At 49.3% G+C, this 22,689-nt stretch overlaps 1 protein-coding gene across 1 annotated transcript; it reads right to left on the reverse strand.

The window, feature by feature from the left end:
* Window positions 1-10,142: 10,142 nt before the first annotated feature.
* On the reverse strand, window positions 10,143-17,377 carry C1QL1 (complement C1q like 1). The gene is made up of 2 exons (XM_080922775.1): window positions 16,541-17,377; window positions 10,143-10,749 (listed from the first exon to the last, which is right to left on the reverse strand). Exons 1-2 carry the CDS (start codon window positions 17,135-17,137, stop codon window positions 10,570-10,572), a joined length of 777 nt encoding a protein of 258 aa, XP_080778901.1. The 5' UTR covers window positions 17,138-17,377; the 3' UTR covers window positions 10,143-10,569.
* Between the last annotated feature and the right edge of the window lie 5,312 nt (window positions 17,378-22,689).

Here is a 22,689-nt window from a genome sequence, read left to right on the forward strand (position 1 = left end):
TGTCTTTATAAGAGTTGCCTTGGTCATGGTGTCTGTTCACAGCAGGAAAGCCCTAACTAAGACACTGGGCCATAGTGGGTATGTTAGCTTAGATGTAAAGAAAGATGTGGGGAGAGTCTGACAAAGTGTCTGTTTCTAGGATCTTAGAGACCAAGATAAAGTTTTTTTTTGGGGGGGGGGTGAGAAGATCAGTTGATCTATAATTAGTCCAAAAAGAATGTCAAGGCCTAGTGGCTGGAGAGATGGTTCAGTGGTTGAATGGTTCTGCTGCTCTTCTAGAGGACCTGAATTCAGTTACCAGCACCCATATTGGGAGGCTCACAGCTGCTATAACTTCAGCTCCAAGAGATTAGACTTCCCTTCTGGTCTCTGCCCGCATGCATATACCCACTCACAGACACATACATGAACATACCATTTAAAAAGAAGGAATCTTTTAGAAAATACTTCAGCTAGGTGTTGTGGTGTACTTCTTTAATTCCAACACCCAGGAGGCACTCTTGAGTTTGAGGCCAGACCTGCCTACATATCGAGCTCCAGGATGGCCAGGCTCTGTTTCAAAAAACAAATCAAAAAACAAGAATTTTAAGGCTTAAGAGTTGAGCACGTAGCTCAGTGGTAGAGTGCTTGCCCACCAATCAGGAGGCCATGTGTTTGATTCCTAACACTGTAGAAAAACAAAACAAACGTGTGTGTGTGTGTGTGTGTGTGTGTGTGTGTGTGTGTGTGTGCGCGCGCGCATGCGCGCGCGCGCGTGCCCACGAACTCAAGGCAGGCCTTGTATGATAAAAGCTGCTGTGTTGATGATTGAAGTTTAACCCCTAGAATTCAATTTGTGAAGTGGAAATTTCTGGGTTCTTTGAAGACTCAGTTAGGTCAAGGATGCTTTGCTGGGGCACACAGGTGAAAGGACCTGTGATGTTTAGAAAGAATGTAAACATGACCACAAATGGTGGGGTGAGCCTTGTGCTTTGGTTTGAATTGCTCAGCCTTACCAGTCTTTGCTGATAACAGACATGTATTTCCCTTGCTTTGAGTTGCTGATCTTTGATTGTCATGACTTCATAGAGAGTAACTTGCTAAAGAACTTGTGATATCCCGGCGGCTTCTTGCCACCTCCACAGACTCACACCAATTTAGTGAAATCTTGTGGTTTATTCTGGATGGAGCTGCAGCTGCGGATCTGTGTGTGGTGTCTGCGGAGGGGACTGAACTGAAAGCCCTGGTTTGTGTTTAGTGGTTTGCAAGTAGACTGAGCTGCTGATATCCTGACAACAAAGGTTGGTATCACCCCAAAGAACTATTTCTAAGCAGGTCTACTTTCTCTGTGGCCTAATTGATTTTTTCTACTACCTCTGGTGGGTGGTGGCCTACAAAGGAGGTTAAAACATTTAAGATCCTTTTTAAAGTAGGTTGTGAGGGCTGGAGAGACTGCTCTTTCAGAGGTCCCGAGTTCATTTCCCAGCAACCACATGGTGGCTCATAACCATCTGTAATAGAATCCGATGCTCTCTTCTGGTGTGTCTGAAGATGACAGTGTGTTCACATACATGAAATAAATAAATCTCTAAAAAAAGAAAGATAAAGTAGGCTTTGAAAAATATAAGCCAAGACTATTGTGGTGTGTGCATAAATAAATGTGGAATAATATACAACTGTAGAAAAAAATATCCTCAAGACATAGACTAAAACTGAGGGTTGTGTGCCGTTTTAGTTTCTGTCTTCCTTCTGTGCAGGCAAGAAGTACTTTGTAGCTGGTGTGGTCTCCATCTTTGGAATATCCATACATCTAACTGACTGCTGAAACAGTCGGCCCTAGATGATTAGGTGATTCAGGATCTAGAGAAGCACATCTGGACATTTTTTTTTTTAATTCCATGGCTCAAAACCAGGGCTGTGTGCATGCCAGGCAGATGCTGTGCAACTGACCAGTATCCCTTACCCATTTAATTTATACATCTTTGCATTAAAGCCTGGCACTAACTACTTCAAATATTTAGGGGGGGCTATATTTGAGGGCTATAGAGATACTACATGATCTTTCAGAGGACCAAGGTTCAATTCCCAGCACCCATATGGCCACTCACCATGGTCTGTAACTATAGTTCCAGGGGATCTGAGTCCCTCTCCTGGCTTCCACAGACACCAGGCAGATAGGACACCCATATATATATAAGTAAATAAATGTTTTTATAAAGAAATAAACTAATTTGATAAGGTTTGAACCAAGTTCAGAGTCTCACACATAGTAGGCAAGAGCTCTACCATTGAACTATAGCCTTGACCCGCCATTTTAAATTAGTTTTACTAAACTCCTCAAGCTGCCCTTAATTTACTATATCCTCTTAGTTAGCCTTGAACTCAAAATCTTCTCATGTCAGCCTGATAAGTAGCTGGGCTACGGGCCTGGACCATCAGGCCTTGTTTTAAGACATCATTCTTGCCATCTTTTAAGCCCAGTCTAATCTTGATGTCTAACTTAGTACAGAAGCCGAGCAGTGTAACTTTTTTTTTTCAATCTTATGTTTAATGATATCTCTTAAATGCTTTAACCTCCCTTGTAGTCCATCACCCACCAGAGGTAGTGGAAAAGGGAAGATGAGGAGGAAGTGGACCTGCTTCTCTGGAGCAACTTCCGTCTGTGTTTAGAAATCGGCAGTTCAGTTCACAAGTTAGTAGCGGTATCTTGATCTACTCAAAAACACTTCATGGATACATACAGTCGAGTTTGGTAGAGTTGGTTTAGCAACAGTGGTAACACAACCTAGCAGGGACAACCAGGCTTCAGTATCAGCTGGAGTCCAAAGGAGGGACCAACAGGAACACCAGGAGAAGTTCTCAGCTGTGCCTCTCTCAGGGAAGTGAAGATCACCAAAGATGTGAAACCCACAAATGTTGCACAGCTAGCTGTGCCAGCAAGCCAAGCTCTGTCTCCATCACTCTGTGGAGTCCTATTTCTACCCTCCAAACATTACATGTCCTCAGTACCTTCTTACAGTCAGCCCAGTCCACAGAGTCCCAACAAATGCAGCTCAACTACGTAATGTAAGACAGATCAATAAATGTGTGTTGTTAGCAAAGAATCCTTCATCTTGAGTCCTTTCTTGTGTTGGTTTTAGCAGAACATCCCTCTCTGCTGTGTCTGCTTCTTGAGTCGGCCTTAGCCTTTCACACCTGTGTCCACTTTTAATGAAATGTTTTTTCACTTGTTTGCCCCAGCAAAACACCGCCCAACCAACTTTTCAAAGAACCCTTAAGTTTCCACTTCCAAGCAGGATGAGAACTAAAGAGTTCATTTGCTTTGTCATTAAGGAATTCTTAAATGGCCTTGACTTGGACAGCTTCAGGGAATGGCCCCCCCAGATCAGGATGGAACAGAGGAAAGTAGTAACCATTCTTTGAGGACATTTAATTCTCAAGGGGAACAGAGAGACATGGAAGTAGCGAGAGGAAGGGGTTGTCTTAGTTAGGGTTTTATTGCTGTGAACAGACACCATGACCAAGGCAAGTCTTATAAATAACAACATTTAATTGAAGCTGGCTTACAGGTTCAGAGGTGCAGTCTGTTATCATCAAGACAAGAGCATGGAAACATCCAGGCAGACATGGTGCAGGAGGAGTTGAGAGTTCTACATCTTCATCCAAAGGAAGCAAGGAACAGACTAAGCATCCTCAGGCAGCTAGGAGTGTCTCCAAGCCCACACCCAGAGTGATACCCTTCCTCCAAAAAGGCCACACCTTCTAATAGTGCCACTCCCTGGGTCAAGCATGTGCAAACCATCACAAGAGTAGAGTCAAAGGAGGCCTTTTATGTGTGAGAAAAACTTAAGGGAAGCTGATGGGAAGGAGCCAAAGAAGAATGAGCAGCTGATGATTGATGCAAAACCCAAAATTATCAGGGGTACAGAGATGGCTCAGTCAGTAAAGTGCTTGCCACGCAAGAAGTCCCTGAGTTCTATCCCATCACCCAAGAAAAAAGTTGAGCACTGTGGAATGTACTTGTAATCCCTGGGGAAGCAGAGACCTGTGCAACCCTGAAGTTCACAGACCGGTCATCCTAGCCTAAGGGGAAATCCCCAGACCCCAGGGAGAAACTGTTTCAAACAAACAAACAAAAAACAAAGTAGTAGGTGTGCTGATGCACAACTTTAATCCAGGCACTCGGGAGGCAGAGGTGGTGCGTCTCTGTGAGTTCTCTGCCAACCTGGTCTATAGAGGGAGTTCCAAGCCAGCTAGGACTTCATGATAAGACCCTGTCTCAAAAAAAAAAAAAAAAAAAAAAAAAAAAAAAAAAAAAAAAAAAAAAAAAAATCAGGGATAAATGTTACAGGCTGGGTACTCCAAAGAATAGGTTCCAGGAAGCAGATCAATGTGTCAAAAGTTTTAATTGATTGATTGATTGATTGATTGATTTCAGAGATATGCTTTTGGAGTTAACACCTGTAGAAGAGAATGATGGAAGATGGGGCAATGGGAGAAAGTGTGCTGAGATCTCTGAAGCTAGGAGGATACTTCAGTGAGGTCCTTTATAACGACAGGAAGCCTGGGCAGGGAGCCGAGTTCTTAAACTCTGAGGCAAGTGAGCGAACAAGGCACTCACATTGGCAGAGGTAAATCCCTCAGGAGAGGGATTTTTCAGGCAGCTGAATACAGCCTGCTGGCAGCTCACCCAGCAGTCAAGGGAACAGGTCCTTCAGCCCTGAAGGACACCTGGGTAGTGCCTCACTATGCCCATGTGACCATCCCAGGGTGGGTGGGAGAGGCAAGAGTTTAAGGAGGGTGAGAGATGTTTAAAATAGCTACCATTGTGGCAGAATAGCTTTTGGTTTGTTTTGGTTTGTTTTTGATTTTTCAAGACTGGGTTCTCTGTGTAGCCCTGACTGTCCTGGAACTCTGTAGACCAAGCTGGCCTTGAACTCACAGAGATCTGCCTGCCCCTGCCTCTGCTAGGATGAAAGGCCTGTCCTACCACCAATCACTGGCAGGATAGTTTTTATGTGTCAGGAAGCGTCCTGTTCTAAAGGAGACACTGTCCTCTTTGGAAGATCCCAAGGCTGACCCTGGAGACAGGTGGCTACTGGTGGGCTTCACTGAAGAGCAGGCAATGGATCTGAGCTTTGAAGAATAAACAGGAATCCTGCAGGCAGCTGCAGTGGCCAAGGGCCCTAGGGATTCAACTCTAGGTCAGTCATGGGGAGGTCTTTAGATCTCATGCCCTTGGCAGTTTTCCTGTCTGGCTGGAACTTCTTACTAAGGGACCTAAGGGACTTCTACCGTGGGGACCTGAGGAGACACCCTCAGATTTGCCCTTCACCAGGAGGTATTACAGAAGGTGTGCTGAGCAACTTAGGGGAAGCATTGATATTGATGCTCACACTGAACAGGAAGAAGCACTTTCACACCAAAATTGCACAGGGGCTCAGATTTTAGAGACCAATATATTGTAACACAAAAATCAAGAACAAAGCAAGCCCCACATAGTATAATTATCTCAGATTAACCCCTTTCTCACAGTTGGTGGAGGTTCCTCTGCCCTCAGATGCCCGCCACCATGTTGTAGGTGTCTATACTATGCCCATAGGTATCTTGAGTCTCTAGAGCAATGGCTCTTAACCTTCCTTATGCTGTGACCCTTTAATATAGTTCCTCATGCTGTGGTGATCTCCCCAACCATAAAATTATTTTAAAGAAATAATTTTTATTTTATTTTATGTAAGTACACTGTAACTGCCTTCAGTCACACTGGGATCCCATTACAGATGGTTGTGGGCCATCATTTGATTGCTGGGGATTGAACTCAGGACCTCTGGAAAAGCAGTCAGTGCTCCTAACCGCTGAGCCATCTCTCCAGCCCTAAAATTATTATCACTACTACTCCATAACAGTAATTTGCCACTGTTATGAATTATAATGTAAATAGCTGTGTTTCCTAATGGTCATAGGCTACCCCTGTGAATGAGTCATTGACCTCCTAAAGGGTTGCGACCTGCTGTTGAGAACCACTCACTGTTGTAGTGGGTTCTTGTCCAGCTTCTTGGCACTGAGTCTTGCCTGTAGGTAGGTGTTTGGTGCCATTCGCTGAAGTGAACAGAAGAAATCTAGACACAAACAGATGGAGGCCTCAGGGTGTCTCTGTACTCACCCCAAGTTGGATGCCACAGAGCAGAAGGGTGGGAGACCCCAGAATGGAGATTAGAGACCACATTCTGAATACTTAGCTCTATCTCCTGGGTTTCCATTCCGGATCCTCCCCTTAGAGTTCCACACCCCCTTGGTCATTACCAGGCCAGAAAACAACCCCAGTACAATCTTATAGAGACCTACATATCAATCTCAGGACTGGCAAATAGCTAAATCACTTGTCTCAGGAGACTTGGATTCGAACATATACATTTTTCCATAATTTGTAAAACAAGTCTCATTTGCTTCCTCCTGAGAGCCCTTCTCGTAGATTTGGTTTTATCCGGCCCCATCTTGTAGATGAGGCAGCAAAGGGTCCAAGAAATGAACTGTCTTTTCCTAGAACGTCTAACACAGTCAGGACTTGAACACGGGTCTTTGGTCTCCACTCCCCGTTTATCCACTAGGTACTGCTACCTCTGGTCCTGACTCTGCGCGGGGCAACCTTTGTTTGGGCTTTTGTTCTTCCAGCTATGAAATGCAAGCTACCCATTCTGTGGTTCTGATTCTCTGCTTCATCGGGTAAGACAACTGGTGGCCGATGGAACTGCCTGGGGCGGGAGAGTCCTGTGGTCTCCTTCCTCTTTCAGCCATTCCGTGATATTTCTCAGTAACCCTTCCAGTCCCTTCCTGTCCCACACGTGTGGAGACTTTTCACTTCCACTTTATTATCACCTCATTTGTTGAACTTTAAGGCTTGTTACCTGGGAGCTAGGAACTCACACCTCCAATTCTGTTTTTCATATATACCATCATCACGTGTGAAAAAAAAAAAGCCTTATTAACAGCATCTAACCTGTCACAGCTTCATCTGGGGGTGGAGTGGGGGCATTTAGATCAGGAAATGCAGAGGGCACCAGGGCAGGGGAGACAGCGTGGCTGGCTGCAGCGGGGAAGCCTCTGGACCCCTGGAATTTGCTCTCAGCCTTTGAGGGTCCTGGGGCTGTTGTCATGGTCCACAGAACTCCAGCCAGGGTCAGAGTTGCTTTGAGTAGTTGGCCACCGGGGACCCAGAGAAGGTCTGTAGCTCCTGCCTCCTCCCCAAACTTCTCTCATGCCTGCCCAGCTCTCCACCTTCTGGATGCTTGTCCAGGATTGATTGTCTGGGCCGCTCCCCCTCCGAGCAGTAAATGAAATATTGGTTACCAGGAGTGAGGCAGGAGCCAATTAACCCCTAGACCCCGACATGGCAGATGTGTTTGTAGGAAGCTGAAACGGAGAGCTGAGTGCACCTGCCTGGCCTTCCTGCAAAGTCATCCAATTAGGGCAACCCCCAGCAGTGGGCCCCACTGCCCCCTCTGGACCCAATAACCTCAGAAACCAGGGTGACACCAGCATCTATGGCTGGCCACTGCCTGGATGTGAGATGGCCTGCCATTCCTGTGAGTGAACTCCAGGGATATCCCCGCCATCACTCCAGTCCTGACAGAGTCTTCTTTCTTAAGTGAGTATGCATCTTTCTAAGGGGGCAACAATCTGGGGAGACTTCTTGCTTCCCTTCCCTAGAGTAGACTCACATTCTGCCTGCCCAGCCCTCTTCCACCTCCCACCCAGTCCCACCCCTGGGATATCCCTGTGCCTGCAAAGCCCCCAACTGAGGAGGCTGAAAGGGGAGACACAACCTCAGCTCTTAGGGAGCTCCCGAGCTGCAAAGAAGGCAATCTTGTCAATGACACCCAGCTCACCGGCAGAAACTGTCTCATCTCAGAGAGGCCTCCACGAACAGAAAAGTAAACTTGTGCCTGCCCACTGAACTATTACACTGAGGAATCAAATTTGTGTTTGAAGCACACCCACAGCTCTCCATCAAGGAGCTAGATGACAGTTTGAAAAGGAAATAGACTTTGAGGTCCCCTTAGTCTGATGCAGGAGACACAAACCCTGAAATCAGAAACTTCCCAGGTTGAATGGTGAAGACACAGTTCTTGCTCCTATCAGCTGTCTCTTGTTGGAGGGGAAAAAAGCAGACTTTTGTCCTTATGGAGCCACTGTCTGCTGAGAAAGACACCTTAGTAGATTCCCTTGTAGCTGAGATGTTGCCTAAGTGTCGAGCAGCTAGCACTGCAGGCCATCCCTGGAGCTTTGCAAAGGTAGAAAACTTGCCTGGTCCAGTCCCAGCTGTACCACAAACATGCTGCCTTTAGGACCACAGGAAGGTCATGAGCTTTCTTCTGAGAGTCCTCATCACCAAGAATAGAGATTTCAGTCCCATCTCTCAAAATGACACAAGGATTATCAAGTCACCAGAAAGGAAAGCAAATCAGCCAGATAGCCAGGCACTCGCTGTGGACATGATTAACATGCTTTTGGTTGTAACAGAGGTCCCGGGCCAGTCTCTATGGCCTCTCGGCTAGTGTAGAAACTCCCCAACTATGGGTCGTGGGTAGTTCTGAGTCAGTGTGCTTATTAAAGAATCAAGAGGCGGCTGTGGACATCACTGGGGGACAGGAGGAGTGCCTTCTAATCTAATCACACTTCCCACGGGGACTCTAGTTCCATCCAGACCTGCCAGGGGTTTTATTGGGTTTGTGGGGACCCGCAGATTTCAATCTCCAGATCCCACAGGGAAGGAACAAGCATTAAACTAATTTTATTAAATGGCCACAGCTGGCAGTGGGGGAAAATAGGGGAGCGAAGGAAAGATAAAAAGAGCCATTCAAATCTGCTAGCACTGACAAGGGTCCATACATGGGGCCTGGCCAGGAGGGTGGCTCTCCCTCCTTCCTGTCTCCCCAGCTGAGCCAGACTGGGAAGCCAGATGGGACCTTTCCTCAATGTAGAGCCTCTACATTCTCCAGAAGCCCCATCCCATGGCTGCAACCCAATGGATCAGGCCTCAGTAGGGCTGAAGTGGAAGGAAAGGGGTGGGGCTGCCCCAATGCTAGCTGGCCTCAGCTCTGCTTTAAAGAGGTCAGTTCCTTACGACTATGGAGCACTGGGAAAGAGCACTGTCCTTGGTTCAGATATTAGCATCTGTTCCTAGCCCTGTGGTCCTAGCTGCTCTTGGATTCAGTTTCTTTTTAGCTAAAAGTGGGCAAAACAGCCAAGTATAATGCAGTGCACCCGTAATCCCAACTGAGAGGCTGAAACAAGATCACTTGAGCTCAGGAGTTCAAGACCAACCTGGGCAAGATGGTGAGCAGGACTCCATCTCAAAATTAACATATCATTAAAATAGTCAAAACAGCACCTATGGGCATGGGGGCACTTTCCATGAACCTATTTTGCACCTCACATACCCATGAGGGCATTTTTATAAGGTACCTACCTACACAGTGTCTGACACACAGTAGGTGTTTTCCAAATATTAGCTATAATTATTTAGAAACACCCTATTTGCGTGTTACAGACTTTTAGTTCGAAGAGGTTGGTAGAGGTGGTAGCAGGCCAGAGAGAGGCAGTGTGGCTTGGATTCAAGTACAACCACAGAATTTAGTCACCCTGTCACTCAACCCCATTCATCCAACTCCAGCTCATGTGAGAGAGAACCTGGAAGCATCCTGCAAACTTTAAAGTGATGCATAATCAGGAAGAGCAATGACCTTCGAGCATGTACATTAGACCTCCTTAATCTTCAATCCGGTGAAGCGGGTCTGCTTCCCCAAATTTTACTGATGGGGGAGGGGGAAGAGGCAGGGAAGTAGCGATTGGACCAAGGTCAACCAGCTTTTAGTGCAAAGCTTGGTCTTTTCTGTAGCTTTCACCAGCCGGAGAGTAACTTGCTTAGCACTGGGTAACTCAGGAACACAGGCTTCGGGTTAAAGTTGCTTGTACCTTGTTCACAATGTTGCCAATTAAAAAATGGCAGGTAACAAGACTCCTGCATCTGGTTTCCTCCAGAAACTTTTTACCATACTCCTTGCCAGTCTAGAGGACAAGGTCCAGGGCGCCTCCTACAGACTTCCCCAGGGCACAGACTGAAATCCCCACGGGGGGTGGAAATGTTTTTATTATAGCTTTGGTCAGACCGGGTGCAGCTGTTCCAGGGTTTTGTGGGTGCTGGGAAGCTATCCAAGCCCTAACCCACTCCTCCCCAAGGCAGGGTCACCCTGCAGGAAGCAACCGCGCCAACTCCCCGCCCTCCAGACTGGGGCTGGCTGGCAGGAGGGGGTGGGCAGTAAACAGTCCTATTGTACACATATACAGTGCAGGCTGGGACCAGGAGGGCAACCTGCCACCCGGGCCGGAACTGCGTGCGGGAAGAGGGGAGCTTTGTGTTCCGCGGTGGAAAGACTGGGTGGTTGGACGCGGGCTAGGGGCTATTCAGCCTGGGAGGGTCAGCAGCCTGGGCCAGGCAATTTGAAAATGAGTAGGGAATGGGCTCTTGTTTGCCTCTCCGGAGAGGGGAGCTCAGGGATGAAGAGCCACGGATGGAAAGGGGTGCGGGGCTCAATCCGAGTAGATGATGAAGCCAGAGAAAGTGCTGTATTTGTTGCTGTTGCCCCCGTGCGCTTTGCCTCCATCCAGCTTGATGAAGACCTCATCACCTGCGTCCAGATGCAGGATCACGCTGTTGCTGGCATAGTCGTAGTTCTGGTCTGCATCCTGGGCAATGGCACTGGCCCGCACCTAAGGGGGTAGGGTTGCGGGTGGGGGTGGGGTTGAGGTGGAAACAGGGATGGGGAGTGGGCAGTGTGAGAGGGGAAGGAGGTGAGGCAGCCATATGGTGAGGATCTGGAGGCCCTAACACCCAGCCTTCTAGCCATTCAGGACCTCGGCTTGCTTTTCCCTGTGGTCCCGCCCTAACCCCTTCTAATCATGAATAACATTTTTTGGGAGGGAACATACAGGAGGCCTAGATTCTAGGGCAGGGCACACCTGGGCCGGAATTTGACATCCAGATGGAATGTTACTCTGTAACTCCTGCAGGTCTTAGCATCTGCCTCCTGCCCACCTCAGTGCCTTCATGGTGGCCCAGCTTGGAAGTCCTTCCTTGCATAGAGCTACATTGTATTACTGGAGAGCAAGGTCTTTCCTCTCTCCTTAGCATTCCTTCCTTCTTGCTTCAACACAGATGTTTTCATGTCTGCCACACCCACCTGCTCTCATACCAACAGATGGCCAAAGGATACAGCTGGGTCACATAGGTGGCAGCTGAAGCAATAACAGACTGCTAGGAAGAAACTGCCCAGAACCAGGCAGGGTCTTTCTTTGGTCTTATCAATCCAGTCTCTCTTGGTGGATCACTGAGACTTAAGGCCTGGTAATGCTTTCCCCTCTTGGATTTAGACTGAGGTTATTGCCCACGGCTTCTGGGAGTTACAGCTTTATCCCCATGACCATTGCCCTGACCAAAGGACCTCCAGCCTTTTATGTCTCATCACAGGAGAGCAGAGAACAAGGCAGGAGAAAAGGAACTGGGGCCTCCTGTCTTCTGTGGTCCTTATCTTGAAGGGCAGATGAGGACAGGAGGAAAGGGGTCACAGGATGTACTAGCATTGGGATTTGAAGGTTTCATTGACTTCTGGAAGCTCTGACTAGCTTTTAGACATCGGGGGTTGGGGAGTGTTGGTAGTTGAATTATCTGTGGACATTTCTGAGGCAACAAGAGGATTAAGACTTAGGACCTAGGGTCTTCCTGAGTCAAAGGATAAGGAACAGGAGAAAAGGGACTGGAGAGTTGGCTAAATGGTTAAGACCACTGGCTATTCTTCCAGAGGATCCAGGTTCAATTCCCAGCATCTACATGTTTGTTCACAACTGTCTCCAGCTCCAGGGCATCATAGCCCACTTCTGGTCTCTGTTTGGCACCAGGCACAGATGTTATACACAGATATAGATGCAGGCAGAACACCCATACACATAAAACACATTTTTTAAAAATTAAAAAAAAAAAAAAAAAAAAAAAAAAAGGAGAGAGCAGGGAGAAAGCCATCCCTGGATTGTGGCTTGCAGTGGGGAAGGCTCAAGTTCTTAGGCAGGCTTTTGCAGTTTCCCTCTATCCTGGGGGCAGTTTCTCTGAGGGCAGCTCCTGTAGCCCTCTAACAGAAGACTAATGTCTAGGCTGAACCCAAATCACAGCTGGCAAGGGAGGGTAATAGGAGAGAGGCGGGAAGCGTAACTGTGGATCAGCCTTGCAAAAAACAGCTGACTCAGCAGCACAGCTACACCAAAGAGGGCCCAACACATTAAATGCAGCCCCCCAATAGCCAATGTTCTTCCAGCCTGGTCCCTCTCCTTACCCTTTCTACTCTGGGCTAGAACCATGTGAACTATAACTGGGAAAACATCTAAAACAGAGTCGGGAGAAAGGGTCAGTGAGGTAGATATCTCTGCTTACTTGCCAAGCCTGATGACCTGAGTTCAGTCTCCAGGAACCCACAGAACTGATCCCTGCAAGTTGTCTTTGAATCGCCACTCCAAGAATTGTTATGCCTCCTCACAATAAATGCATGTAATAACATTTTAAAGGTGGGCCTGGCAGTATAGAGGTGCATACCTTTAATCCCAGCACTTGGGAGGGAGAGGTAGGTGGATCGTTGTGAGTTCTGGGCCAGAGTTAGTTTACTCGTATGTCAGCCAAAGCTACACAGAGAAACCCCTATCTCAGGGGGGAAAAAGTGGGAAGAAATAAGGAAGAGAGACTCGGCTTATCTAAATCCACAGTTTGTCTAGAAAATTGGATAAGTCCCACCTAACCACTGCCACCTTTACAAAAGCCTTAAGATGGTAAAGAAAAAAAATTAAGTCTTGATAGGGTTTTAAACTAGCAGAGAGGAGCTGAAAGCAAGCAGCCAACTTCTGTATTGTTCCCTGGGCTCCAATCCTGGTAGTATTTATTATTACACGTGCACTTCATTATCTTTGCTAATAAATTAGCACTAATAACAATTATTTTTATTACCCAGATTAATTTAGCCTTAACTCATTAAAACAGTGTGCACTCTAATAGCCAAATCCATTAGGACACAGTCATCTGTCAACAGGAATCTCCCGGTGATGTGGCAGGCATCAGAACTATTATGTTTACATTTATTATTTATTCATCACCATGATTGTTGCTGTAATTATCCTAATTATCCATGGAAGCAGCAAGAATTTATGCCCTTGTATCCTTAGACAGTAGAGGATCCTGAAATGGAACCCAGGGGTCCTGATTCCCTTACCCAGGATTTGAAGCAGTTGCATGCAGATCCTCTTGGGAGCTCTAGGGAGGATGGAGGGATCAAGGTTGCTATGGAAGCAGGAAAGCAGCCTGTGCCTTGTGTCAGGAGGGACTACCAAGAGAGGAAACTGAGGCAGTTGTTTGGCCAGGGGAACCGAGCTACCAGCGTATAGTTGGAAAAAATGTTCCTGTTCTTAGTCCAGGCTGGGGTCTTGGGTATGCTGGTATGGCTCCCAGAAGTTACCAGCCTGGTTCATAGAGGACTGTCAGCTTGTAGGCTTACTTGGTCTCTTCTATGCCAGGTACTAGGCTCTGTGCTGAGAATGCTCCCAGAATCTAGAGAGAATAGGTAGGTCTCTTTCCACCCTTTAGATGAGAAGCTGATTGTTGGTGGGTTTCTCTGTGTCACCCTGGCTGTCCTGGAACTCACTGAGATCCCACTTTGCCTGCTGAGTGCTGGGATTAAAGGCGTGTGCCACCACACCTGTCCCTCAGTAGGTCTTGTTCTCAATTTATGTATGTCAGCTTTCATCCTACAAGCCCTAACTCATATGTAGTACTCACCTTCCCATCCCCCCTCCCTGGACAAACAGCATACTAACCACTGGCACATCCTCTTTCAGCCTCTGCCTATAGTCATGTTTATCCATTTGTGCCCATTCTGACCTCTCAACCACATACATGGGGGTAGTTGTGAGCAACTCAGCTGCCCATAACCTAGAACCCTTTTCCTAGGCTCCTCCTCCTAAGCACTAGTACCAGGAGCCATCAGATTGGAAGTGTTGACTATACCCTGTGGATATGATGGGCTGTACAAAGGTCCTTAGGCACTAGGTATATGGTTGACATGTCCCTTTCTCTATTCATCCTGCCCAGGCAAGGACAAAAGCACAGACTGGAAACCTCTTCGAAAGCAGGAAAGTAGGACCTCAAAACCCATGGTGGCCCCTGATCCTGAAGGCACGGAAAGTGGAAGAGCTGCTCTCCTCTGCCACCACCCGCTCTGCAGCCCAGCCACTCTTTCCTCTGCCTGGTTAAATGTCCTCAAATCTCTGAGCCAGTCTTCCACTACACGTGACCTCCTCCTTCCTCCTTAGTGGTGTCTCCTAACCTGGTGAACAGAGTCGACATCCCTTCCTTTCTGCCAAGTGGTCCCGAGCTAGGGGAAGACGGACTCATCAAATCGCTCTCTCAGGCGACACATTTGGAGGCAGAAGCCAGGTGCATCCACAGCCCACCTTTAATGCAGTGTGTATTGAGTGTTAGTATATGGCCACTACTATTGTGCCCATGACATAAGCCATCAAGTCCTAGAGTGTAAATGGGCTAACCTCATGGTGCCAAACAAGCTTCAAACCTTGTTCCCTGTGGAGGGCAAAGCTAACATGCAGGTTCATTGGTGAGATTCAGCCAGCCTCTTGGACAATCTGGAAGAAGTCACAGAAGACTGCAGACTCCATTGTTATTCTTGGTTATTTTTTTGTTGTTTTTCGGGGGGGGGGCATCTTGAGTACCTGTTAATGTGCTTAGTCTTTGAAACCCTAAAATCCAGTGAGCCTCCAGTAGCCTATAGTCCTCTCAGCTAGTAAGTGTCCCTCCATCAGACTCTGACAGCATCCTAGCACTTCTGGGGGTGGGGGGGTTGTTGGGATGGTAGGAAGGGAGAAGTTGGGGGAATGTTTTACCTCCAAGGGACTAAAGCAGGCAGGCTCCACTACAAGCACCTGCTATCTTGGGAGACTCCTCATGCCCTATTGCTAGGGCCCTGCTGTGACCCCCTGTGGTGGGTCTAAGGGTCTAATGACCACTCTCAATCCCAGCAAGCCCCTAGTCCCTGAAACCTCCACTTTGGGCTAGCTCAAACTTTCTTTGCAGAAAGAAGACTCCGTCAATGAAGGTGACATTGCAGCATGCCTTATTGGTGATTAATAAGGGGACTTGTGGGGCTGTCTGCATGAGCCTTTGCTAGATGCTGGAGCCTTCCCATTTGGTCAGGGACCAAGGACAAAGAGGAGAGACATCAGAAGCCTGATAGACACAAATGGGAGAGAGACACAGCAATAGAGAAGGTGGGGGGGTGGACCCAGAGAAGAGAGACAAAGATGAATGGCAGATTCCGGTAAGAAATGGTCAAAAGACAGAGAAAGGAGAGGCAGACACTATAGTGGGGACTGGGAGGAGCAGGCAGAAAAAAAGAGGACAGACTTCCACACGGATAGGCTTTCTGTCCATTCTCCTATCCCCAAACTTTGCAGATACCAAAGCAAGGTAGTGCTGCAGCAGGAAGGGTTCCGAGAAGATCTGGAGTCTCAATTGTAGGGGATTCTTGCCAGTTCTACTAGCCTACCCTCAGCTCTGACCTCGGCCTCTGCTAAAAGAAGGTTCAATCTGACCACGCCCCCGGGGTGGGGCCCATGTAACCCAGAAGTGAGAACGCAGGGAGCCGGGAACCCAGGGTGGGTGGTTCCAAGGACAACGCAGTGCATCCGTGTCTCAGACCTATACACTCCAGCTCCCTATCTTCTAGGATACTGGAGGAGCTGTACCTGGAGACTTTAAAGAGGGGAGTTTGTATCACTCCGCGCCGCCTCTGGAGGAAACTTTTCCCCGGAGGTGCAGGATAGCTCTGATGCTCTGGGAAAAGGTGGCGCATTCCAGGGGCTTTGCAAAGGGTGTTAGATCAGCTCGGTGGTCCCTTCTCTAGGGCCAGGAATGTACTGCAGCTAAGGCTATTGGGCGCCGAACTCCCTCTGCCTTTGTGCGCAAAACATTTCCTGCAGCCCTCCTTCTCCTCCAGAGCGCACAGCCACTCGTCTTAGCGCCCTCCGGCGTGGAGACTGCTTCTCCTTATCCGTGCCCTAGAGCAGCCTTGCTGTTCCCTTAAAGCCAGTCGGCGTCAGCTTGAATCTTGGCTCTCAAGAGAAATCAGTCTGAATCAGCCTCCCAAGGGCCAAACCCCTAAGGACCAGTCCGCGCGCCCTAGAGCCCTGTGATCTGACTAGTTGGATTTATCTTTACGCATTTCCACTCCGCGGGTGCCCTGTAGCCTTTCCCTTAGAGCTCAAGCCCAAGAGCTGAGGACTCAGGGGTGCCCGCTAATTACAACCATTCTTCACGTGATACTTAAGGGGGCTGCTTTAGGGTCTCCACCTACGCCTGCCCGATGTGCCTGACGACTCTGATCCAATACGCATTCTCCTGGGGCTCCCTGGGAGCCCTGCCCCCAGGTCAGCCCCATGCCCCCTCATGGCCCACCTGGCCGTTCTTGCAGAGGTCTGCCCACATACTGGTGCCGTCACCGCCGCGCATGAGGACGTGGTAGGTGAAAAAGTAGGTGCCAGGAATGTTGCATGTAAACTTGCCGCTGGCCGCATCGTAGTTGTTGCCTAGGTTGGTGACCACGTCGTCAAACTTGAGCACCTCGTAACCCTCATGAGGGTTCTTGAGGCCGGCGTAGAAGGCCACGCGTGGCACCGTGGTATAGGTGGCCGTGCTGATGGCGCCGCTGCCTCCTGAACCCGGCAGGCCTGGAGGGCCAGGCTTGCCTGGTTCACCCTTCTCCCCGGGCGGCCCCACAGGACCTGGAGGTCCCCGGTCTCCTGGAGGCCCCGGGGGGCCCGGCTTGCCCGTGCGGCCCGGCTTCCCCTGGGGGCCCTGCACCAGCGTGGAGGGCGGGGGCGCACCACTCTGCTCGCTCAGAGCGTCGCCGCCGTCGGACCGCGCGCCGGCGCCGGGGCCCCGCGCGGGATAGGGGTCGCACACCATGCGGCAGGTGCCCAGCATCTCATAATGGCCATCCGGACCGCCCGAGCTCACCAGCACCGGGATGAGCACCACCAGCACGAGCAGCATCACCACGCCCGCGGCGGCTGCCAGCAGCGTCTTCCGGCCGGCGCGGAGCCTGGGGAGAGCCGGGCCACCCGGCCGCGCCGTCGGGGCAATGATGCCGGCGGGTAAGGGGCGCAGGCGCGACGCCCGCGCTCAAGGGCGGTCCGGCGGGGCTGCGGGCATGGGGCCGGGGCCCGGGCGCCGCGCTGCGCTGCTTGCGCTGCGGAGCCCAGCAGCCGGCTCCGGCCTCGTGCTCCCCTCCTGCTGCGCTGCCCGACTGAACGCCGCGGCCGCCGCCGCCTCCCGCCTAGTGCCTAGCTCCTCCCGCCTTCCCTGGCTGGGGCCACGCCTCCGTTGGGCCCCGCCCACCCGCTCCTCGGGACTCGGAGAGGGCGAGGGGTGGGGCTGCGGGAGGGACAGACGCCTAATTGGGCCGCGGAAGCCTCAAGGCGGGAGGGGCAGAGAGGGGCGGGGCCTATGAGACTGGTGGGCACCACAGAGGGAGCTGGAGACTGTGGCTCAGAAATTGGGAAGGGGCTAGAGTTAGGAATGAGTAGGACCAAAGAGCGAACTGAAGGAAGAGCCACAGGGAGAGGCAGAGAGCTCAGCGTGGCGTCGAGATAGATGTCCCGAGAGTCAGTCCTAAGGAAAACCATGACAGAGGGGCAGAGAGACCACCACCTGCAGGAGGTCGAAGGCTGCAACATTGCCCCTATCTGAAGGGGACACAGATGTTGGAGGGGGGAACAGAGTGAGGAACAAGAGAGTAGGACAAGAAAGAAGGACAGGATGAAGGATAAAGCTTCGAAGGAAGACCAGGGAGGGGCGTTCTGTAGGCACCCGGGCCTACCAACCAGATAACCCGTCTAGATCCTTTGCTTTTAGGATGCCCGGAGGGAATCTCTGAATTCTAAGAGAGCAGCCTGACTTTTTATCTGATTCTAATTATATCAGGGGCATCCTCTCCCAGGCGGCGGCATCTTCAGCCCCTTCTTTTCCACTGCTGCAGGAGATATCTTCTAGGCTGCCTCTACCTGTGGCCTTTTCCCCGAGGCTTTCTCTGATCTCAGCTCCTAGCTAGACAAGGGAGAAATAAGGACCCTGAAAAAATGAGGTACCCCTCCCATGTCATCTCTTAATGTTAACCAGTCCTGGGTATAACCAGTGCTGTATTTTCCAGCAGCTAAATGAGGAGGGTTGATCTTTCCTAGCCCCTTGGGGGAACCCTCTCTCACCACATCAGGTTGTATGAAGTTCTAAAGTGTTTAGGTTGCATAAACTGAAATGTGTCTGCTTCCATCAAAATATTTATCATATTATGTGAGTCCCAGTTCAAGCCTTCTTCACTCTCCCTTACCAGAGGAGGAGGGCTGAGTCCTTCCGAGGCCTCTGGCCGTGGACAAACAATGACACTCCTTCTTTTTGCCTGCAAGACTCCTCCCAGTTCACACTTCCATCCCCCGCTTCCCACTGTCCACTTGATTCTCTGACTATTCCTACCTAAGACTGAGACTAAGGGAAGCCAGAATAGCTAATGTTAAGAGAAGGGGTGGGCGAGCCGCTGCCCAAGAGGACCTTCCAGATACTAGCCCTGGGTCACAATGAAGTCCATCACCAAGGAGGAGAGAGCTAAAACAAACTGCATCGGATTCTTTGTATGTATGGCCACATTTGATCTTCACATCAATCTAGATCTAAAGCCCACCATCACCTTCGTTTTACAGATGGAGAACAGAGGCTCTGCGAAGTTAAGAGATTTGCCCCAAGTCGTGAAAGTAAGATATGGCGGAGATGGGATACAAGCCTGCAGTCTTGCTCCTTGCTGTTTCAATCTCAACGGGACAGGGTCTCTGGGGCCTATTTATTTTCCAAAGTGTAAGGTGATGCGAGCAAGCATTAGGGTCGCTGCACTTCTCGATGCAGACTCAGGCGGGTTAGTCCTCAGCGCTCAGCTGTCAGCGGTCTCCTGGTCCCTCGGGACATTTTCTTAAGCGCGATTCCCTTAAGAAGGACCGGGCTACTGAGTGACCCGTGGGGCATTTGCGCGGACATGGGAATGATCTGTCCAGACCCCCAGCCCCCAGGACGCTTCCTCGAACTCCTTATCCCCTAGGCTGCTGGCGTTCTTTGGCTGCCCGAAGCCGTGGCTTGGAGGGCGGGGGGAGGGGAATTCACCCGTCTGCCGCGGCAGAGGAGGGGACCGAAGGCGGCCACCCACCAGTGCTCGCCTGGGCGTCCAAGAGGCGCGCTCGCCGCCGCACCGCGATCCGCCCCCCGCTCCGAAAGCGCACCCGCTCCCCTGGCGCGGTGTGTCGTCTCTGTCAGCCCAGCCGGATTCTCCCCGCTTCGCTGGAGTGGAAAATAACGGCTTCAAACTTTGCAGAAAGGAGCTGGTGCCAGCACTTTAATTAACAGCCATCTTGGCCTGTGAGCCTGAGCCACCGCCTTCTCCCCTGGGTTCCTCCCCTGGACTCTTCCGGCCCCGCCCAAGTCCCATAGGTAACTATCTCTACCCCTGGCCCTCAGCACCCCTTTACCAGAGAGATCAGGTCTGGCCAATAACGTGCTTCACTGATGGCTTCTCTCCAATTTAATTCGTAAAAAAAAAAAAAAAAAAAAAAAAAAAAAAAAAAAAAAAAAGAAAACTCTTCCAAGCTTTCTTCATTCTCAAAAGCCGGATCCAAGACTCTGAAATTTAAAACTAGGTGCCAAGCTCACCTGGTGATTTTAGATCAATGGCCTCTCCTCCATACCTTCAATGTCTTCTTCTGGAAGAGGGTGGTTGTGGGGTATTAAATGAGACGTAATGTATGCAGAATGTCCGGCCTTAGTTGCTAATACAATTGTGTCACCTCAAGCGTAAGGAAGTCCCTCTCACCATCCACCCTTGGTCTAGGTTGTGCTGTATTTTCCCTGAAGATGTTGACAGAGGGTGTGTGCTTCTAAGTTTAGGAAGAGAATCAGCTGAGAAAGTAATGTCATCTGGAGTGCTGGCCCTTCAGCACACCTACGTGTGCCTGTCAGTTTCCCCTCTCTAAGTTTTATGATGGGTGTGTCTCAGGCTCTCTTGTGCTCACATGTGTGTGCACAATGTGTTCATGTGGGTATGCATGCAATGGCCCACACGAGGACATTCAGAACAACTTTGTGGAATTGGATTTCTTTTTTCATTTTTTGGATTTCTTTTTCTTCTTCTTCTTCTTCTTTTTGTTGAAGATTTTGTTTTATTTATTTATTTATCTTAAAGATTTATTTTATGTGTGTGAGTACGTCAGACACACCAGAGGAGGGCCTCAGATCCCATTACAGATAGTTATAAGCCACCATGTGGTTGAGCCATCTCTCCAACCCATTAGATTTCTTTTTCTATCTCTATATGCGTTCCCCAGGCTCTGAGTCAGATTGCCAGACTTCCAAGGCAAATGCCTTTACTTGAGTTGTCTCAATCAATCAGTCAATCAATCAATCTTCCTTTCTTTCTTTTCTTCCTTGAGACTGGCTCTTTTTATGTAACCCAGGATAGCTTTAAACTCAGTCTTCCCGCCTAGAACCTTTGATTGCATGGGTTCCATGCAGGAACCACCCCTGGCTCCAGACTCCCTCTCCCCCCCAACCCCTCCCAACAGTGTTTCTCTGTGTAGCCCTGACTGTACTAGAACTTGCTCTGTAGACAAGGCTAGCCTCCAACACACATATCTGTCTGCTTCTACCTTCCAAGTGCTGGGATTAAAGTGTGCCAGCTACTAATACCAGGTGCTTAGGTGTTCAAGAAGGCCCTGAAGTGCCCTCTGCCAGCAGGGTAGGCAGCACCTTGTTGTAGCTGGCATTCTGCAGTAGTTGAGGATGGGAAATCTGGCTTTGATTTCTCTCTTTGTGATGGTTCTCAGTGCTGGGGTTGGTTGCTTGGGGTGGGCCCAGGAAAAGGGGTACAGGATTCCTAACTTATGGCGGCATGTGGGAAACCAAGTAGCTGTTCCCTGGTGTTTGTAGGTGCTCTGAATGAACGTGAGTGGGTGTGAATGTGTAAGAGACTGTGCTAGCAGTGTCTGGGGAGTAAGAGGGGAGTAGAGCTTTGACTCAGCAACTGGCAGACCTACACTCAGCTGTTTTTGCTTTGGCTGGAGACACCTAGCTGCGTACTAAAGATGGTAGTGGTGATCTGCCCATGAAAACAGCCCAGGGGGCGCACTGGCAGGAGACACAGACGGTAAGAAATCATAAATTACAGCCAACGTGGGGTTTTATCTGCTTAGTAAATGCCAGAACTCACTCCAAGCACTTTATATGGACTCCCTTCCTTAAAATTAACAATTGATTATCATGGATGTAAAGTTATATGTCTTCTTTATTATGTTGTGTGTGTGTGTGTGTGTGTGTTTGTGCATTTTCCTTGCATGTATGTCTGTGCACCACTTATGTTCCTGATGCCTGTCAGGGCCAGGAGAGGGTGTCAGATCCCTTGGAACTGGAGTTACAGATGGTTGGTTACATGTAACCAGCTACTGTTTGGGTGCTGGAAATTGAACCCAGGTCCTCTGGAAGAGCAGTCAGCACTCATAAATGCTGAACCATCTCTCTAGCCCCTAATGTTATTAAATGCCTTTCTTTATTTTTGAGGTACGTTCTTTTTATGTAGCATCAGCTGTCGTGGATTTTGATATGTAGACCAGGCTGGCCTTGAACTCATAGAGATCCACCAGCTTCTGCCTCCTAAGTTCTGGAATTAAAGGCATACACCGCCATGCCTGGCCATTATGTCTCTATAATGGAAACTTCTAGGCAGATACTATTGTTTGCCCCATTTTATAGTTGGGGAGTCCAGATTCCGACAGGGCTCTGTACTAGCACACAGATGCACAGATGAGGACTGGCCAGCCCACAGGGCTCTAGGGAGGTACTACAGAGGAAGCATCTTTTATTTTATTTTATCTTTCACACCTGTCTGTCTATTCATTCATCTTTCTTCCTTTCATTCCGTAGAACAATTTTAACTGACCAGGGGTCCAACTTATTACCACAGGACATAATGATGAGCAAGAAAAGGCTTCCGACCTCATGTAGTTTACGGCATGTCGCCGGTCTGTGGACTATTAAAGGAGCAGCAGCTATTACACCTGGCAAGCATACTGCCTGGGAATGGGTAAGAACACGAGCCGTCCACACAGGATGCTTCTGGAGGCAGAAAAGAAGGAAAACTTCCTGACCCAGGTGTTATTTAAATTAAACCCTGAGAAGAGGAATCTGCAAGGTGCAGGGGATGGCTGTCTGAGGTGTTAGGATGGGGAATAGACAAGATGCACAAACAGAGGGGACAAGGAGAGGGGACAGCATGTGCTAAGGACTGAGCTTGTGGGGCCCTATGGGCCGGGACAGATTTTACAGTTTATCTCAAGGCAATTAAAAACTACTACTGAAGGACATAGACTAAGAAATATGATCAGGGGCTGGAGAGATGGCTCAGCGGTTAAGAGCACTGACTGCTCTTCCAGAGGTCCTGAGTTCAAATCTCAGCAACCACATAGTGGATCACAACCATCTGTAATGGGATCTGATGCCCTCTTCTGGTGTGTCTGAAG

The sequence above is a fragment of the Micromys minutus genome (assembly GCF_963924665.1).
Source record: "Micromys minutus genome assembly, chromosome: 10".
Classification (NCBI taxonomy): domain Eukaryota; kingdom Metazoa; phylum Chordata; class Mammalia; order Rodentia; family Muridae; genus Micromys; species Micromys minutus.

What these genes read in the sequence shown, in the direction of transcription:
- C1QL1 (XM_080922775.1), bottom strand. Translation starts at nt 17,137, where the DNA reads ATGCTGCTCGTGCTGGTGGTGCTCATCCCGGTGCTGGTGAGCTCGGGC. An exon ending in ACCTCTGCAAGAACGGCCAG is followed by an intron (nt 10,750 to 16,540) that starts GTGGGCCATGAG and finishes CTACCCCCTTAG; the next exon opens with GTGCGGGCCAGTGCCATTGC.